General features: G+C 35.4%; 1 protein-coding gene across 1 annotated transcript in view; it reads right to left on the reverse strand.

Annotated features, from left to right (window-relative positions):
* LOC150103418 (uncharacterized) overlaps positions 1 to 17613 on the reverse strand; it is a 150849-nt gene that overhangs the window by 111886 nt on the left and 21350 nt on the right. The window contains exon 4 of the mRNA XM_090398475.1: positions 4325 to 4551. Within this exon, the coding sequence (XP_090254601.1) occupies positions 4325 to 4551 (227 nt within the window). The remainder of the gene's footprint in view (positions 1 to 4324; positions 4552 to 17613) is intronic.

A 17613-nucleotide genomic window follows, 5' to 3' on the forward strand; every position in this document is an offset into this window, starting at 1 on the left:
AATTTGCAGTAAAATTAGTGATAAGAGATTATTAATAATGCAAACTTAATCATATAGCACTGTCATAGTAGCCTGAACAAACATTTAAGGTACATATAAGGAAATTGAACGTGATGAGTTCCTATATATTCAGCTGAAAAAATAAAGCCTGTTTTATAACATCCCCATTTCATTATAAAAATGATGGAAACAACTAAAACTTCAGTTTAATGCAAACCAAAATAATCACCCGACTTATATGAGTTCCTATATATTCAGCTAAAAAAATAAAGCCTGTTTTATAACATCCCCATTTCATTATAAAAATGATGGAAACAACTACCGTGCTAAAATAAAACTTCAGTTTAGTGCAAACCAAAATAATCACCCGACATTTCGATCTTCACATGAAGGTCATCATCTGGAGCATACACACATATACAAATAAACAAGCTAAGGTGGTATGGCCAAAGAAACAAGCTACACTACAATCTACATGGTACATTAAAGTTACACAATTTGGTCCACCATTAAAACTACTTTAAACTGACCCCTAGTGAATAAAATCTTACTACATCAAAGTTAGAGTCCTGTTATTATTATCTATATCTGTTACAAAACATAAATTAAGCAAGAGAGCAACCTGCTCAGATAATTACACATAAATTAGAACAAAACTGAAGTATGGATTATAGAGTAAATTATAATGGACTATACTTATTTGGCTTATATGACTGAAATCATTGCTTAGATGCGTTTGCTGGCAAACTTGAACTTAAAAGGGCTGAATGTGTTGCATCCAAATTTGTGGAATTTTTATCCCTGCATTATTGCTAAGATTACGATGATTGATCAAAATTTCACAGGCTTCTTTAAATTTACATTTACTAGGTTTTTGTATGATGTAAAGAAGAGGTACTTTTTCAATCAATTTGGTGTAGGGTGTTAAGGGCATGATCTAACCTTAATTTATATTTTTGTAACCAAACAGATAATAACAGGATACTAGCATTGATATAGCAATTTTTTTTTCACCAGAGGTCAGGCCAGTCGTTCTAACAGTAGACCAAATTAATGCAATTTTAGCATACTTTGTTTCTTTGTGTGTGTATAAGTGTGCGCACGCTCCAGATGATGACCTTCATGTGAATGTTGAAACATCAAATTATTTTGGTTTATAATAAACTAAAGTTTTACTCTAACATGGTAGCTGTTGCCATCATTTTTATAATGAATGCTGATCACCGTGTAATCATGAAAGAAATTAACATCATTATTTCTATTCATTTATAATTTATAATAGAAAAATACAACTCTCTCACATAGGACTGTATGGTATTAAATAGAGGGTTTTTGCTCTCTTAAAGGTTTCTTCCTAGTCTCTGATGAGAACCAACAATTCAAAACAAATGCCAGTGAAACCAAATCAATTAACTAATAAAAATGCAAGCATACAGCCTCGTGAACAGAGCTTGTGTCTTAAATTGTGCAAGCCAAGGCTACTCTCCAATGCAGATGATTGCATTCTCAGCTCTCTGGTCTATCTCATCATCAAATTCCTGACATGTACCCTCAAGGGGTGTACAGGATATGATAGTACTACATGAAAAATTTACATCACTACTAACTTCCTATCTACAATTTTCCTCCAAATCAGTCTGTTACTTGTCAAGACTCCAACATTATCAGATCTTATATTTCTATCGTCTAAGGCACTTTGTACCGTATCAATCCACCTATATCTTGGTCTTCCTCTGGGTCATTTTCCTGGCAACCTGGCAGAGAACACTTGCTTTACTAATCTTTCCTCACCCATTCTATTTAAGTGACCATACCACCTGAGATTAGCTCTGTTAACGCATTCCTGGATGCTGACAATGTCAAGTTTTTTCTTAATAACCCCGTTTTTAATATGATATTGCCACTGATGCCATCTGTTCACGCCTCTAATCTTTCTCAGGACTCTCATATCTGTGGTCTCTAGTCTTTGGTCAAGCGTTTTACTTCTGACCCAGCTCTCAGATCCATAAGTTAAAACTGGTTTGAACACTGTCTTGTATACAGCTAATTTAGTGTTCTGACTAATTTCTCTATTATTCCATACGAATTTATTCAATTGACTGCCTACCATACCAGCATTGTTGATTCTGTTGTCTATTTCCATATTTAATTTACCGTCTTCACTAAAAATCGTACCTAAGTAGCTGAAATGTTTTACTTGTTTCACAGGTACCTCGTTCACAACACAGTTGACATTTTCAACAATTCTACCTATTTTCATTGTCTGTCTTTTTAATGCTGACCTTCATACCATATCTATTACAACAGTTATTCAATTTAGTCAGGGAATCTTGCAAACTTGTAGCGGATTTATTTAGAAGTATAACATTGTCCGCATAAAGCAAAGACCCAAGATTAACATCTCCAATTTTGATATTAGATTCAACAACACTTTCCTTCATAATGTGATCTATATAGATAATGAATAACATAGTGGGACAACATGATGCATCCTCATATGACACCAGATTTAACATTAAACAATCTTCCTGTATTTCCTTCAATTCTAATTGCTGACTTACAACTCAAATAAAGACTAAGTATTGCTTGATATAATGTCCCATTGACACCATATAACTGTAGTGTATTGAATAGCTTCTCTCTTGGCACCTTCTTATATGCCTTTTCCAGATCGACAAAACTCAAATAGAGATCTTTGTTATATTCCCATGATTTCTCAGCTATTTGTCGTAAAGTGAAGATCTGATCCTGACAGCCTCTATTTGGCCTGAATCCAGCTTGTTCTTCCCCAAGTTTTGCTTGCACAATTCTCCTCAACTGTTTCTCAAGTATACTTACATATATCTTACCAGGAACACTCAGTAGGGAAATACCTCTATAATTCTCATGTTCAGTTTTATTTCCCTTGTTATATATGGATGCTATGAGAGCTCTACTCCAATCATCGGGAATTTGTCCCTCTGTCCAGGCTTTCTGAACTATGCAGTGCAGCCACTGTAAGACTTTTATACCACCATACTTCAGCATTTCTGGTCAAATATCATCTACTCCTGCTGCCTTTCCACATTTCAAGCCTTTGATGGCTTTTTCTACTTCAAGTATGGATATGTATTCCTGACTGTATGCCTGTTGAGTATTTTTTATTACTGTGCTATCATTGCTTGTTTCATTTAGCAATTTTTCGAAGTAATTACTCCATACTTCAAGGATATCTTTTTCTCTTGTTTTCGTGTCACCTTTATTATCTCTAACTCCTTTTACAGCACTCTTTCCTCCATTTCTAAGCTTCTTCAACAACCTCCAGAATATCTTACCGCCTTCTTGATATTTATTTTCTATGTTCTTGCCAAAGCCCTCCAATGACTTTTGTTTAGCTAGTTTTACACAGTGTTTTGCTTTCTTTCTGGTCTATCTTTGAAACTTTAATTATCTATATATTTGCCTATGAAATAAGGATAGATTTATAACATCCCCTATTTCTATTATTTTATAATCATCAATATGAAGCCTTTGGGTTCTTCAAAAAAAAAAAATACTCTTATGTGTTTTAGATTATTAATGCATTAATGATATCTGAAATAATTGAGAGAGAATATCCAGTTTGTATGCCAATGATGGCAAATCAGGAAAGGTAACAGTCAATAAAGATGTAGAACGTACAGGATGATTTAAAATGGCTGAAAGTTAGGGATTTGAGAATGATGGTAGACACAGAGCTAGGTTCAAAGGACATGTCATAAAATTTCACAAAATAGTTTAAAGGGTCACTTGGGTGCTAAGAAAGATAATGACAAGTAGGGATGAGAAAATTATTTATTCCTCTTTATAAGGCTTTGATATGATAAACTTTAGATGCCGAATTTGTTCGCTTAATTTCTTGGAGATATGGAAATTGTTCAGCAGATTCTGAAGAAAGTGACCAAAATGGTGGCTAATCTGGGTATGCACTTTCTATGAGAATGGACTGAAGGCTTATAGGTTACAAAGCGGTTTATAGAGCAGATGTAAATTAAATTTTTTCAAAAATAGACCAGATAAAAGAGAACAAGGTGCCATTCCTAGAGGCTGTATAAGGGCATGGCAAGCAAGATAAGACATTTTATTTGTATAGAGTGGAAGAGGATACCAGATGTATGATAGGATAATAATCAGTCTGGGATTCCTGTGATGAGTTCATTGGAATTCACAGTATGCAGGGAGAATTCACTGCACATCTTTAAAGTATACAGAAATTACTTTATGCATAAATACAGTATATATTCTTGCACATAAATTATAATGCATCTCTTAAAAAAAAAAATTAAAAAAAAAAGCCACTACTCACCAATAATATACGATATTTGAAAACCTCTCCCACCTTTCAGTGAATTTGCTGTGTGGAATTTTATTATGACTAAATGTGTACTAGATATAAATGGACTAGGAAGAATATCGTTTCGACCACAGTAATGTTTTTCAACAGGAGAAGGTCCTATTTTTATCCAGTTATTTGTGCAGCATGGTGGATTCAGACAAGATTCACTATCCTCTTCAATATCCATATCCTGAAAACTGAATTTTCAAAGCAAATTCTTTAAACTAGTCAATATCAACTCTTCATTTAATAAAGAATACTCTATGAAATATCATTATCAGTTTTAACTCAGTTTAATAAATAAATAAAAAATTGTATATAAAAAACGTCCACTAAACGTTGCACTGGACTCAAAATATTTATAAGCAAAGTTACTTGAGCTTGCGAGAATAAACATGTAAATACAAAAACTCATTTTGTAACTCTATATAGACTGAGTGTAATTCAGAGGCTAATTGAATGACATTTTAATTTGTGGTTTTTGCCTACTGGTGTGATATTACTTATAGTTCTGTGAGAAATTTACACTGACAGTAAAGAGAATATCAGTTCTGTAAGTTTCTTTTTGTATATATAGATATACATTAATCCCAAACAAGAGAGGCTGAATGGTCACAATAGTACATTAGTATTACTGATGGGCAAGGAAAAACTTGTCAGCATTTGATTTGATGACTAGTGTGTTCTATCATGCAGGAAACATAAGAGGGGAAGCCAGAGGGCAACATTATGAGGAATGAAGATGAAGAGAATTTATTCTGAGATTTCTACCTGGATACTGAACGAAAGAGGATGGGCTGGCAATTTGCGATTTAGCCAACCAAATTGTATTCTTATTGCCTTAAACCAAAATATAGAATGATGGTACAACATGACAGAATTTCATGCTGGTTGGGGCGTCGCCCAATTAAACAAGGTCCCCTGTTATTTTCGCCAGGGAACCAGGGCAAATAGCGAAAAGTCAGCTACTGGAACAAATCCTAAAACGCATCCCAACTCAACATCACCAGAGTTCAAGATCGGTACTATCAACATAAGAAGCATGAATGGCAAAGAAATGGAGATAGCTGAGGAATTTGATAAGTACCAGATCGACATAATAGGGGTGACTGAAACAAAAAAGACAAAAACTGGTGGGATCTTTCTGAGCAATAAATACAAAATGTTATATTCAGGCAATGACAATCAAGGAAAAGAAGGAGCAGCCATAGTAATCAACACTAAATAAGAGGCTAATCTTGAATAGTAGGCAGTCTTAAGTACAGTGATGTGGGCAAATATCAGAATGTGGAACTGGATAATGAGACTTATTTGTGCCTATGGTGCCACAGAAGGTTCTACTAAGGTAGAAGTGGAGGAATTTTTTTGAAGCTTTAGAGAAAGCAATTGACACAATAAAAAAGTAAAAGTTGGTCCTTGTTGGGGAACTAAATAACAGAGTACGAAATGATTGTCGGATATACAAAAATATTTTGGGAAAATTTGGAGAAAAGAGCAAAGCTAGTAATAATGCAAATACCTGTTAAATTTCTGCTCGGGACATGGACTGGTTATTACTAACACAATGTTCCAACATAAAAATGTGCACAAATTCACATTTGGAAGAGGCAAGGAATAAGAAAAGTCTCACTGATTATGTTATTGTTGAGAGTGATGTTTTCTCACTGGTCAGGACACCACTGTACACAGGATTTGAAATTGGAAATGATCACCATTTAGTCTTGAGCAGGATAAAATTGAATTTCATATTGAAAAGCAGAACATGTAAGAAAGTTTTAAAGAGAATAAAAGTTGAGCAGCTCTCAGATGTGAACTCTAGAATGAAATATACAAACATTATTGAAGAAAAAATGAAAGAGTTTGAGAACACGAACCAAACTCTGAAGAATCAGTGGCAAGCTCTGAAGAAAGCATTGACTGAGTCAGGCAGAGAGGCATGTGGTGAGATTGTTCTGCAAGGATAGAAAAATCAGAACTCCATGGTGGACACTGAAAGGCAATGAAGGAAAAGAAGAGAGCATATCAAAAGTTCCTGGCAAATAAGTCAGCTTGTGCTCTTAGAGAATACAGGGACAAATGTAAGAAAGCTAAACACTGTGTAAAACTAGCTAAACGAAAGTCATGGGAAGACTTGTTTTTCAACAACCTTCTTCTGGAGGTTATTGAAGAATCTCAGAAATGGAGAAAAGAGTACTGTAAAAGGAATTAGAGATGATAAAGGTGACATGAAAATGGGAGAAATACATATCCTTGAAGTATGGAGTAATTACTTCAAAAAATTGCTAAATGAAACAAGCGTGATGACAGCACAGTTGTAAAAAATCACTCAACAGGCATGCAGTCAGGAATACATATCTATACTCAGTGCTTTTTTTTCTGGAAAAAAGGTGCCGGTACTCACCATGAAGATGAAGATGTTATTACAGCAACTTCCACACACTTTTAACATGTCCTCCGATATACCCTCGTCATATCTAGATCACTTCTTGTTTTTGGTATCAACTGCAGAATGACGACCTCTGAGCAGCCATGAGTCCACATATTTGCTAGAGTTGAAGTGAGTGAGAAGAGGTCCTACTATCCTGATGAACACCAGTGCAGGAGTTGTCCATACTCACATTCACTGGAAGATATTGCAATTGTGCCCAAAGTGTGTTTTAGAGAAAGTAGTATGTCTGGGACTTTATTTTTTTGAAGATATTCATGAAACCACGAACTGCTTCTCTTTCATTTAAGCGAAATTTACGTGCTAACTTTTTAACTTTAGCTTCACCATATGTCAGATGCTTCCCAGGATTTTCTGGCCAATACTTGGAATCTAAAAGCTTAGCACATTCAGGCAAATCAGCATCATCTCCTTCAAGCAGACGCTTTTCAACAGCTTCTTTCAGACTTCTATAGAAAGCAGATGACCTTATTGTAGGACTGTCTTTCATTTTTGTGGAGCTCAATCCCTTTGAACTTCATGTTCTTCTGCATTGAAGAGAAATACTGTAGTACAGACCAGGATTTTCAATTCTTTCTTCAAAAAGTTGAACTATATTCTTTATCTTCCTGTCTGCTTTGTACAAGTCAATATTTCTCTCTTATAAATCTAGACTTAGTTCACTAAATTCTTGGAGAGCATCACACATAAGGCCCAAATCAAGAACAAACTAGCATGACATTATTTTTCTTAAAAGCCCTTATAAAGAAAGCGATCTGTTTTGCTTCTGCTGTCTTCTTTTCCCTCCAGAAAGTGATGGACAAGGTCTTCAAAGTCTTGCCACACTGCAGAAACAGTGCAAAAGCTAGATGCAACCCAGTGAGTGATTAAAATTCTGCCAATTTTAAGAAGTTGAAGTTCTAGAATCGTTGCACATTCCTGTAGTTCCCTAACATTCTTAGGTGAAGCATGATAAGTCACATAAAGTTTGTCCATGAAACTCTTAGTGATTCACTCCTGCCACATTGTTCACTGTGTCACTAACAGACAATTCAAGGTGATGGCTAGCACAATGTCAGAAAATAACACTAGGAAACTTCTCTTGCATTAGTCTCCTTACACCATTACACACACCAAACAACATGGCTGCACCATCACAAGTTACAGACAATAAATACTCCTTTAAGTAATCTTCAGATAATCCTAAACTTAAGATGACGAATTAAAGAGTTTAGAATTCCTCTAGCAGTTACATCTGATAATTTGATCAAATCTAGGAAAAGACTCACAGGAGCTGAAAGTTCAAGAAGAACTACATGAACAATAACAATCAATGCTGTTGTGTTATTCACAGTTGTCGATTCATCAATAAGTAACGATATTTTGTTCTTGGAGTTCACTATATTGTCTATTAATTTTTTCTCATTTCATTTGCGATATGGCTCGCAATGCAAACATTTGCAGAATGAAGAATATATCCCATGTCTAGGCCATTAAGTTCCTGTAAATTTATTTTGTCTTCAAGTCATTTAACAACTTCAAAGTTGTTAAATGACTTGATTTCTCCACGCAACTTTGTAAGCGGTTTGAAACACTTTTCCTGTTACGTCTTTATTACGAGACAAAGTATTTAGGAAAACTTTCTCTAATGTTTTGTTTTTTTGCTTCAGATTTTATTTTTTGGCAAGCTTTGTGCGCTGCACTCTCTTTATGATCATTAATCTTTTTTCTTAATGACATTAACTGTTGTTTGCGAGATTCTCCAAAATGACTGATTTTACCATTTGCACACTCTGCTGAAATTGTCATTCCCATGTGTTTATCGACGGCAAGACTTCCGACATCATGACACACTTTATAGCCCAACATTTTATTCTTGACCTACGAGAGAATCGAATGGCTGTATAAGTCATTTTTCTGCAAAAGTGTCTGACATTCGAGCCAATCATTATCAGAATACGGTTCCTTTTGACCATGTGGATCTTCAGTCTTGGTTTTGTGATCCTCTTCACAAAGCGTATTTTCAGTGCTAGTTTTCTGTTTTACAGGATCACAAGTAGATTCAACAGTTTCTGCTTCTTCAGCCTTCTTTTTTTATTCATTGGCATAAAGTAACTACTTATTTTACTTGTTTCGAACAATGATCGCACTGATTTAACTTAGATTAATTCAAAACTCACATGAATACCTGCATGTTGCAGAGTGAATAAAGAACTGATAAACTGATATTGGAAGCAATCGGAAGTGAACACAACTTCTGGTTTCCGGTTGCATACCAACCTATGAAACAGGAAAGCAGGGTACCAATTTATGAGTAATCAAAACTGGAAATTCAATTCGTGAACACAGTACCATCTACCAGAATATTTATAAAACATTTTGCTGTCAATAAATCGCAAATTTTTAAAAACTTAAGAAAAAAGGTGCCGTACTGTATACGGTCAAAAAAAAAAAAAAAGCACTGTCCATATTTGGAGTACAAAAAGCCATCAAATACCTGAAATGTGGAAAGGCTGCAGGAGTAGATGATAATTGACCAGATATGCTCAAGTGGAGGTTGTCTTATGGTGGCTGCACTGCATAGTTCAGAAGGCCTGGACAGAGGGACGAGTTCCAGATGATTGGAGGAGAGCTCTCCTAGTACCCATATATATAAAAAGGGAAATAAAACTGAATGCGAGAATTACAGAGGTATTTCTCTACTGAGTGTTCCTGGTAAGTATATGTAAGTATACTTGAGAAATGGTTGAGAAGGATTGTGGAAGAGAAGCTTGGTGAAAAACAAGCTGGATTCAGGAAAAATAGAGGCTGTCAGGATCAGATTTTCACTTTACGACAAATAGTTGAGAAAGCATGGGAATATAATAAAGATCTGTATTTAAGTTTTGTAGATCTGGAAAAGGCATATGACAAGGTTCCAAGAGAGAAGCTATTCAAAACGCTACAGTTATATGGTGTCAATGGGGCATTATATCAAGCAATACTTAGTCTTTATTTGAGTTGTAAGTCAGCAATTAGAATTGAAGGAAATACAGGAAGATGGTTTAATGTTAAATCTGGTGTGACAAGGATGTATCATGTTGTCCCCCTATGTTATTCATTATCTATATAGATCACATTATGAAGGAAAGTGGTAGTAAACCTAATATCAAAATTGGAGATGTTAATCTCAGGTCTTTGCTTTATGCGGACGATTTTATACTTCTAAATAAATCCGCTACAAGTCTACAAGATTCCCTGACTAAATTGAATAACTGTTGTAATAGATATGGTATGAAGGTCAGCAGTAACAAGACAAAGACAATGAAAATAGGCAGAAGCATTGAAAACAACTGTATTGTGAATGGAGAACCTATACAACAAGTAAAACATTTCAGCTACTTAGGTACGATTTTTAGTGAAGATGGTATATTAAATATGGAAATAGATAACAGAATCAACAAAGCCGGTATGGTAGGAAGTCAACCGAATAAATTTATATGGAATAAGAGAGAAATCCGTCAAAACACTAAATTAGCTGTATGCAATACAGTGTTGAAACCAATTTTAACTTATGAATATGAGAGCTGGGTCAGAAGTAAAACACTTCACCAAAGACTCAAGACAGTAGATATGAGTCCTGAGAAAGATTAGGGGCATGAACAGATGGCATCAATGGCAATATCATAATGATAATATTAGGAAAGAACTTGACATTGTCAGCATCCAGGAATGTATAAGCAGAACTAATCTCAGGTGGCTTAAACAGAATGGGAGAGGAAAGATTAGCAAAACAAGTGATCTCTGCCTAGTTGGCAGGAAAAAGACCCAGACCAAGATATAGGCAGATTGATACAGTAAAAAGTGCTTTAGAAGATAGAAATATAAGTAAAGTAAAATGTAAGTATTTCAGATGCTGAGGAAGTAATAATTAGCTGTATGCAATACAGTGTTGAAACCAATTTTAACTTATGAATATGAGAGCTGGGTCAGAAGTAAAACACTTCACCAAAGACTCAAGACAGTAGATATGAGTCCTGAGAAAGATTAGGGGCATGAACAGATGGCATCAATGGCAATATCATAATGATAATATTAGGAAAGAACTTGACATTGTCAGCATACAGGAATGTATAAGCAGAACTAATCTCAGGTGGCTTAAACAGAATGGGAGAGGAAAGATTAGCAAAACAAGTGATCTCTGCCTAGTTGGCAGGAAAAAGACCCAGACCAAGATATAGGCAGATTGATACAGTAAAAAGTGCTTTAGAAGATAGAAATATAAGTAAAGTAAAATGTAAGTATTTCAGATGCTGAGGAAGTAATAATTGTAATGTGTTCATGTCATGAGATTTGATATTAATGTAATTCCCATAAAGAAATTACATACTGTCCAAAAATGTGGGTATTGTAAAAAGTGAAGTGGAAGAAAGGGTTCTTTTTTGCAAGAAAAACTGAAACTGATAAGGTCAGTCCCAGTGAAAGTTTCAGAATTAAGGGTAGTTGAGGTTGAGAAAATTTCATATGCAAGGTCTGATGAATGGGAAGGAAGGAATACTGTGTACATTGTCATCAGCAAAACTGTATATTATGTTGGCCATAATTAGAGTAGGTTGTTGATATACAGGAAGAAGAAAGCAGGTGAGAGAACTAATCTGTATGGGAACCCAGAATTAGTTCTACATCATTTGTAATGAGCATCAGCTAGGATGCTAGTAACTCAGTTGCAGGAGTCAGAGGATAGGCCAAAGATTGCTAAAGAGACCTGGTTAAAGTACTGGAGATAAAGGGTAACCGCTTATGATTCATCCAAGTTTTCCACAGCTTTCCAAAGTTGGAGATACAGATAAGTACAGATTCCCTGTTCATTGACAGTCATGAAATACATGGTGGTAATTACGTATTAGCTGAGAGCCTTTGGGGTAGTGCGGGGGTTGGGAGTTAATGGTTCTTTCCACTACTTTGGAGTGAATTTAGGTCAGAGACATTGTATGATGGTATGAATTTGTCAACCTTCTTGGAAATAAGTAGTACATAAGCCAATTTCCAGGCTGTAGGATAGATATCAGAATGAGAGAGAGAGCAAGCAAGCATAAACCTTCACTGAAGAAATGCAATCAAGACGACAAGAAGATTTTTACAGCATCTAATTTGGTCAAGATTCTTATAACCTTTCTGGTAGAAAGTCAAATGGGCATTGAATGTTGAATACTTGGTATGGTCTGATGACATTTACATAGACCCTAGATGGCAAACTTATGGCACGTGCACCATAGGTGGCACTTCCAGGAATTTTGCTGGCACGGCAACGATTTACAGGTGATATCCTTTTATACACTTATAAATTATTCAACCTTTTTTTTTTTTTTTTAATTGTTAAAATATGCACAAGTGGTGACAAATTTTCACCACTTGTACATATTTTGTCTGTCACCACATCACCCTTGTGATGTGGTGACAGCCCAAGACAGGAAGGTGTGGAGGAGACTCATTATCAACAGTGACCCCCACTTAAGTGGGAGAAGCTGCAGAAGAAGAAGTTAAAATATGTACAAGTTAAATTTTGTTTTACATGAGAGAGCAGCTATGAAGAAGTGCATACGATTGGTGCTGTAGTAACAAAAGATCATGCGACCCAAAGACAAAGGCAACCAACAATTGTTGAGTGAAAATGCTAATTCTCTTCAACCGAATTCCATAACATCCGATACTGTCATAACAACATTCACCATATATATATTTCTTAGTTTTAACGCATTTATGAGGTTTCGTCGTTTATCGTTCCGACGGAACTTCTCATTACTGGCGGGCTCATAACTTCTCATTACTCAACTGGCAAATGAAATAATTTGTGGTAGAATTTTATTTGAAGTTAGCCTTTGTGATTTGTCATAATGACATTGAGAATTTCAAATGCAATAAAACAAACATTTATTTCATGTAATTGAAAAACTGGACAATAGTTTTTAGTTAGATACTGTGTTTCCGGAGAACATATGGTTTTGCTCGCGTCTATACAGCATAGTTTCTGTGAGAGGGGACATGTGATTCATTAGTTCAGGGTTTCCCAAATTGTGTTCCACAGAAAGTGAATAAGTGTTCCGTGAAAAATTATCAAAATTAATATGAGCCTGGAATGGTTTTAAATGCTGCGACAAGTTCAAACATGTTTAAAAATCAGGTGCTCCTCACTTTGCTGTGGATTGTGCTATTAAGGCCAGCGTGTGCTGGCCTTGACTCTGCTGCTGGCTGACAGCAGCCTGAGGTTGTCGACACCGCCTAGCACGAGTGAAGTACGGATATATCTATTCTAGGACAGTGTTTCTCAACCGCTAGGCCCTGGCATCGATTATATCGGGCTGCATGCTTCCCTTGCTCAGCTTACTTCTATGGTAAGTTACAATGCATAAATATTTTTCTTACTACCGTTTTTTTTTTTTTCCTTCAAACCAAAATCATTAAAATCAATTTTACACTGAATATTATAAATTTATATATCATCATCATCATCATGCATATCAAGGATTTAGGCCTAGCATGGCCTGTTCCGGCCTTAGAAGTCATCGTTGAATCGTTAAGAGGATGTCCTGGTTATAAAATATAAATATATATTATGAATTTATAAATAAATTAATACAATTAAGTTAAATTAATTTTCCCATATTAAAAGCTGCCCAGCACGTCAGCAACTAGATTTGCAAATTTTGGCATGTGCACAAACAGGTTCGCCACCACTGACCTAGACTAACTATACATACATTTGAGGAAAAGGTATGAGGCTCTTAGATTAGTTTTTTCATTAGATGCTGATGCAGTTGAACCATCTGGGTATAACAGGGGTGGAAGCAGTGATGTACAAAAGCAATTTGCCAGTACATTGGCAAAGACAGGAAGGCATAACTGCTGTTAGGAAAGATGCAATTTCCTGCTATTGTGTCCCTATCTCTAATATAATTACTCTTTTATTTAAATTCTCGTTCAACTCTCTCTCAGGTATCACGTGGTACCCCTGTATAACAATGGAATTGCCCCAGGGTCGAGCCAATACCAGAGTATCTGAGATCAACCTCTTGTAAAATGCTAAGAAATTTATTTTTTTGCTGCGCCACTTAGTGCTTTTAGATTAAATAATAATATCAATCAAGAGGCGATCTTTAGATAGTATTTTAGTGATACCCTGACTTTTGCAGACGTGGCCAAAATCTCTTCATTCTAATTTCCCACCTAGGTTCGTGTTAGTTTTTATAAGCAGTGCATCGGATTCCAAAAATCACAGATAGACTTAATTGTATTCAAAAGCAAGGTTTATTAGATACTATAATTATATACATACAGTGCATGTAAACTTAAATCTCAACCTAAGAAAGTTCCTAACAATCAGGTTAACATTAAAACATTCCAATTTCACAAGGATACTCAGACTGACCATTGTTAATTTTTTGTAATAAATCTTATTAACACTAAAACACCTAAATTATGCATAACCATCTCAATAATTCTTTTCTAATTCAGTTTCAATCAAACCACTCAAAATAGCATCTATATCTCTTACAATCTTGTCATTACTAGCAATTCTTTACTCTGAACTTTATCATAACCTCTTTAAACCTATAATAGCATCTATCTCTTTTACAATCTTGTCATTAATAGCAATTCTTTACTCTGAACTTTATATAGCCTCTTTAAATATATAATAGCATCTATCTCTTTTACAATCTTGTCATTAATAGCAATTCTTTACTCGGAACTTTATCATAACCTCTTTAAACATATAACATAATTCGATCATAGTAGGAGACAGTTAATATACGATAATTTTCTCAGGATCACTACTGTTCCATTCTATATAATATCATTAATGTTCCTTCCTTAGATTCACAGCGCGGTACAAATCCTTTCATTCGTAGTTAGCAAATACTATAAACTCTACTTATCTATCTTGAACTGCATCACATTAAGAGGTCCTCAGGAATCTATCTCTCCTTAATCGAAATATCCATCGGCTCCTATCTGGCTTGCTGTGGGCAGCCGGGCATACCCTTTCTGCGGGGATATGACCTTCTAGTTCCGGCGATGCCTCTACCAACACCCTCCAGAGTGGAGGTGCTGCCGCCCTCCACCCGCTCACGACACCAGCACCAGTAGATCAGGAACAAAAAAGCCTCATATGGGGGGAAGGGGTGTGCTTGACCCTTATATTTCGCCTTGGTTCCTTCCCGGCGATTCTCTCACTCCGCGATGTCCACCTAGCACTTTCACGTAGGTCGACGTCCCAGCGTCCAGCTTTCTCCGCTATGTTTTTGTGCGCTGTCGGCACGCGAATGCCCGGGGCAAACCGCTCCCTTCGCGTTACTGCTTCCTGACTTTTGGACTCGCATCCCTTTACAATTTGTGCAAATCATTCTATAACTTCTAGTACTTATTGCTCTAACAAAATGTTAACACTTCCACTATTACTTATACTAACTAGTAAGTAATCCCTTATTGAAATATTATATAAATAACTATTTGTTTTCTTTTAGTTTGAAATATTTGATATATCTACAAAACAGTATTTTAATACCTAGAGACAAGCATGTTATAATGTTTCTTATTGTGTGTTCGCTCTGTTATACAATGATAAGATGAAACATTTTATGTTCCAACTTATCAGGGTATAACACTGCTTTTAGCTCTTTTGAAATTGGTTTTCGACTTACTTATCATTTTCTTTCAGCTATTATGGCATTTGGTGTAAGTAGTAATGGAAGATGGAGTTTGGGATGAAACCAGTAACTAACAGTATATAAATATCTCTTATACTGTCATAAAATACCTTTTAGAGAAAAAACAACTTAGACAGGGAATGGGAATTTAGAGTAGAATGGAGAATGAAAGTTTCCATACTTGGAAGTCCTAAAAACAATAATCCAAACAAAGAAATGAGACAGAAGTCACAAAGTCATTCCATATGGCATTCTTAAAATACCAGACAGCTTGTGGATGAGAATGGCTGTGTAACTGTAGCCACATGGGACAAGAAATCAGTACCAGATCGTGGTCTGAATCACCAGAGGACAAATGACATTCACAGGATACTTCAAAGGGTAGGTAGTAAGGAAGAGATTTTAAGGTGATCAGAGAGTGGTTGGGGGTAGCTGGTAGTCTGGAATGCATGCAAGTGATTTGTGAAAGATCATTGGCAATAGCAAATATCTCAGTATCTCTACCTGCTTAAACTATATAGCCAGCTGGTATTATGAGCATTAAAATCTCTGATGAAGATAACCTTTATTGTTAGCAAAGTTGGACTGAAGGCAAACACCATTTAAGGAAAACAGTCGAAAAGTTCAGAATGGGCAGTAGCATTAAAAGAGACAGCAGGAAGATTTGAAAGAATGGGGCAGAGACAAGATTTTTTCAGCCAAAGGTCAAAATCAAGAGATTCAAAGTTGGATATTCTCTGGCATGGTTGTCAAAGCAAATATATGTATGAGACAAAAGGAATCAGTTGATTGGAAAGTTGAGACAGGTAGTGCTTGAGGAGGTTGAAAACAGAGTTCCTTAGCAAAGTAGACAAGGTTTTGATGACTGGAGATGGAATTGCTCCCAACCTTTAGCTCACTGTTTCATCCTCACCCCATAGGAATATCACTCATATTTAGTATTAGATTGAATAGGTAAAATAGCTAAGGAATAACTAGTAAAAATCTATTAATAAATAAATATAATAAATAAATAAAATAAATTTAAAAAAATAAAAAAATAAATATAGGTCGCATTATTCAACTGAATAATGCAACCTATAGCAATGTCAATGGCATATTTACTTTCTCCTATCCCTCCACAAATCATGATCTCCATTGTAGATCAGTTTTGCTGAAAATGTCACACCTTAAGCAATATCTGTTCCAAATATGATCAAAATTGGTTGAACAATGCAACATATAGAGATACTGGAAAAGCAAGCCTAATTCATTTCAGTCCAATTGTTCTAAAATTCTCAATACAGCTGAATCACAGTAGAACAATCAGATCCATTGGCATTTGAATGCAGCAATGACACAGAGTGAACAATCTGGTAACAGAAGAGAAGCAGTTAAATGGTAATAACATCTTCCATCCCTTTATTTTCTACCCCATTTCAATAGAAAATGACAGGAGAGAACCTCAGATTACCAATTTATACCAAAACTTAACACATTCTATAGCACACAATACTTTCACATGAGTTCATATTATATGAAGCAACATTAATATGAAAATTTTATGTAGCAACAAGTAAACTGGAGAGGAAATTATTTTTTACCAGTTAACTTATTAGCAGAAGAATTAGCTAAAAAGTGTAACTAATTTAGAGAAAATCGGTGAAAGTAAGTTAGTAAAAATAATGTAAACTTGGTTGAGTAGTACTGTCATAGTATCGTGTATACTCCTTTAAGATACATAGTAGGAAATTGATGACGAAATGGATACTTCAAAAGTCAAACTGGAGAATTCAGAGTATCTAATGTTTGTTTTCTATAGGAAGAAAAATGAATTTCTTAGGGGTAAAATTATCTTGTCTCATTTAGAAACCAATTAAGTCAATCTCTGATGAAAAGGTGTAGAAAGTTATTCGTTATTCTTGATGGGATCTCAATCCAAGTTTTAGAGTGCTTTATACACATATATCATCAATTTCCTGATATGTAATATCAGGAAATTGATGTTATTGTATATGATATGTTATTGTAGCCTGAACACCCCTTGAGGGTGTTCAGGCTACATTCCTATATACCTAGTGAGATTCGTTCCTACTCTGCTGTTCAGATCTCCAACAAGGACCACTTTTTTCATTTTCTTTATGTCAGATGTCTGTTCTAACGCCCAGGAG

The sequence above is a fragment of the Typopeltis vanoorti genome, chromosome 9 (genome assembly GCF_054136105.1).
Source record: "Typopeltis vanoorti isolate ZY-2024b chromosome 9, IOZ_Tvanoo_1.0, whole genome shotgun sequence".
Classification (NCBI taxonomy): Eukaryota; Metazoa; Arthropoda; class Arachnida; order Uropygi; family Thelyphonidae; genus Typopeltis; species Typopeltis vanoorti.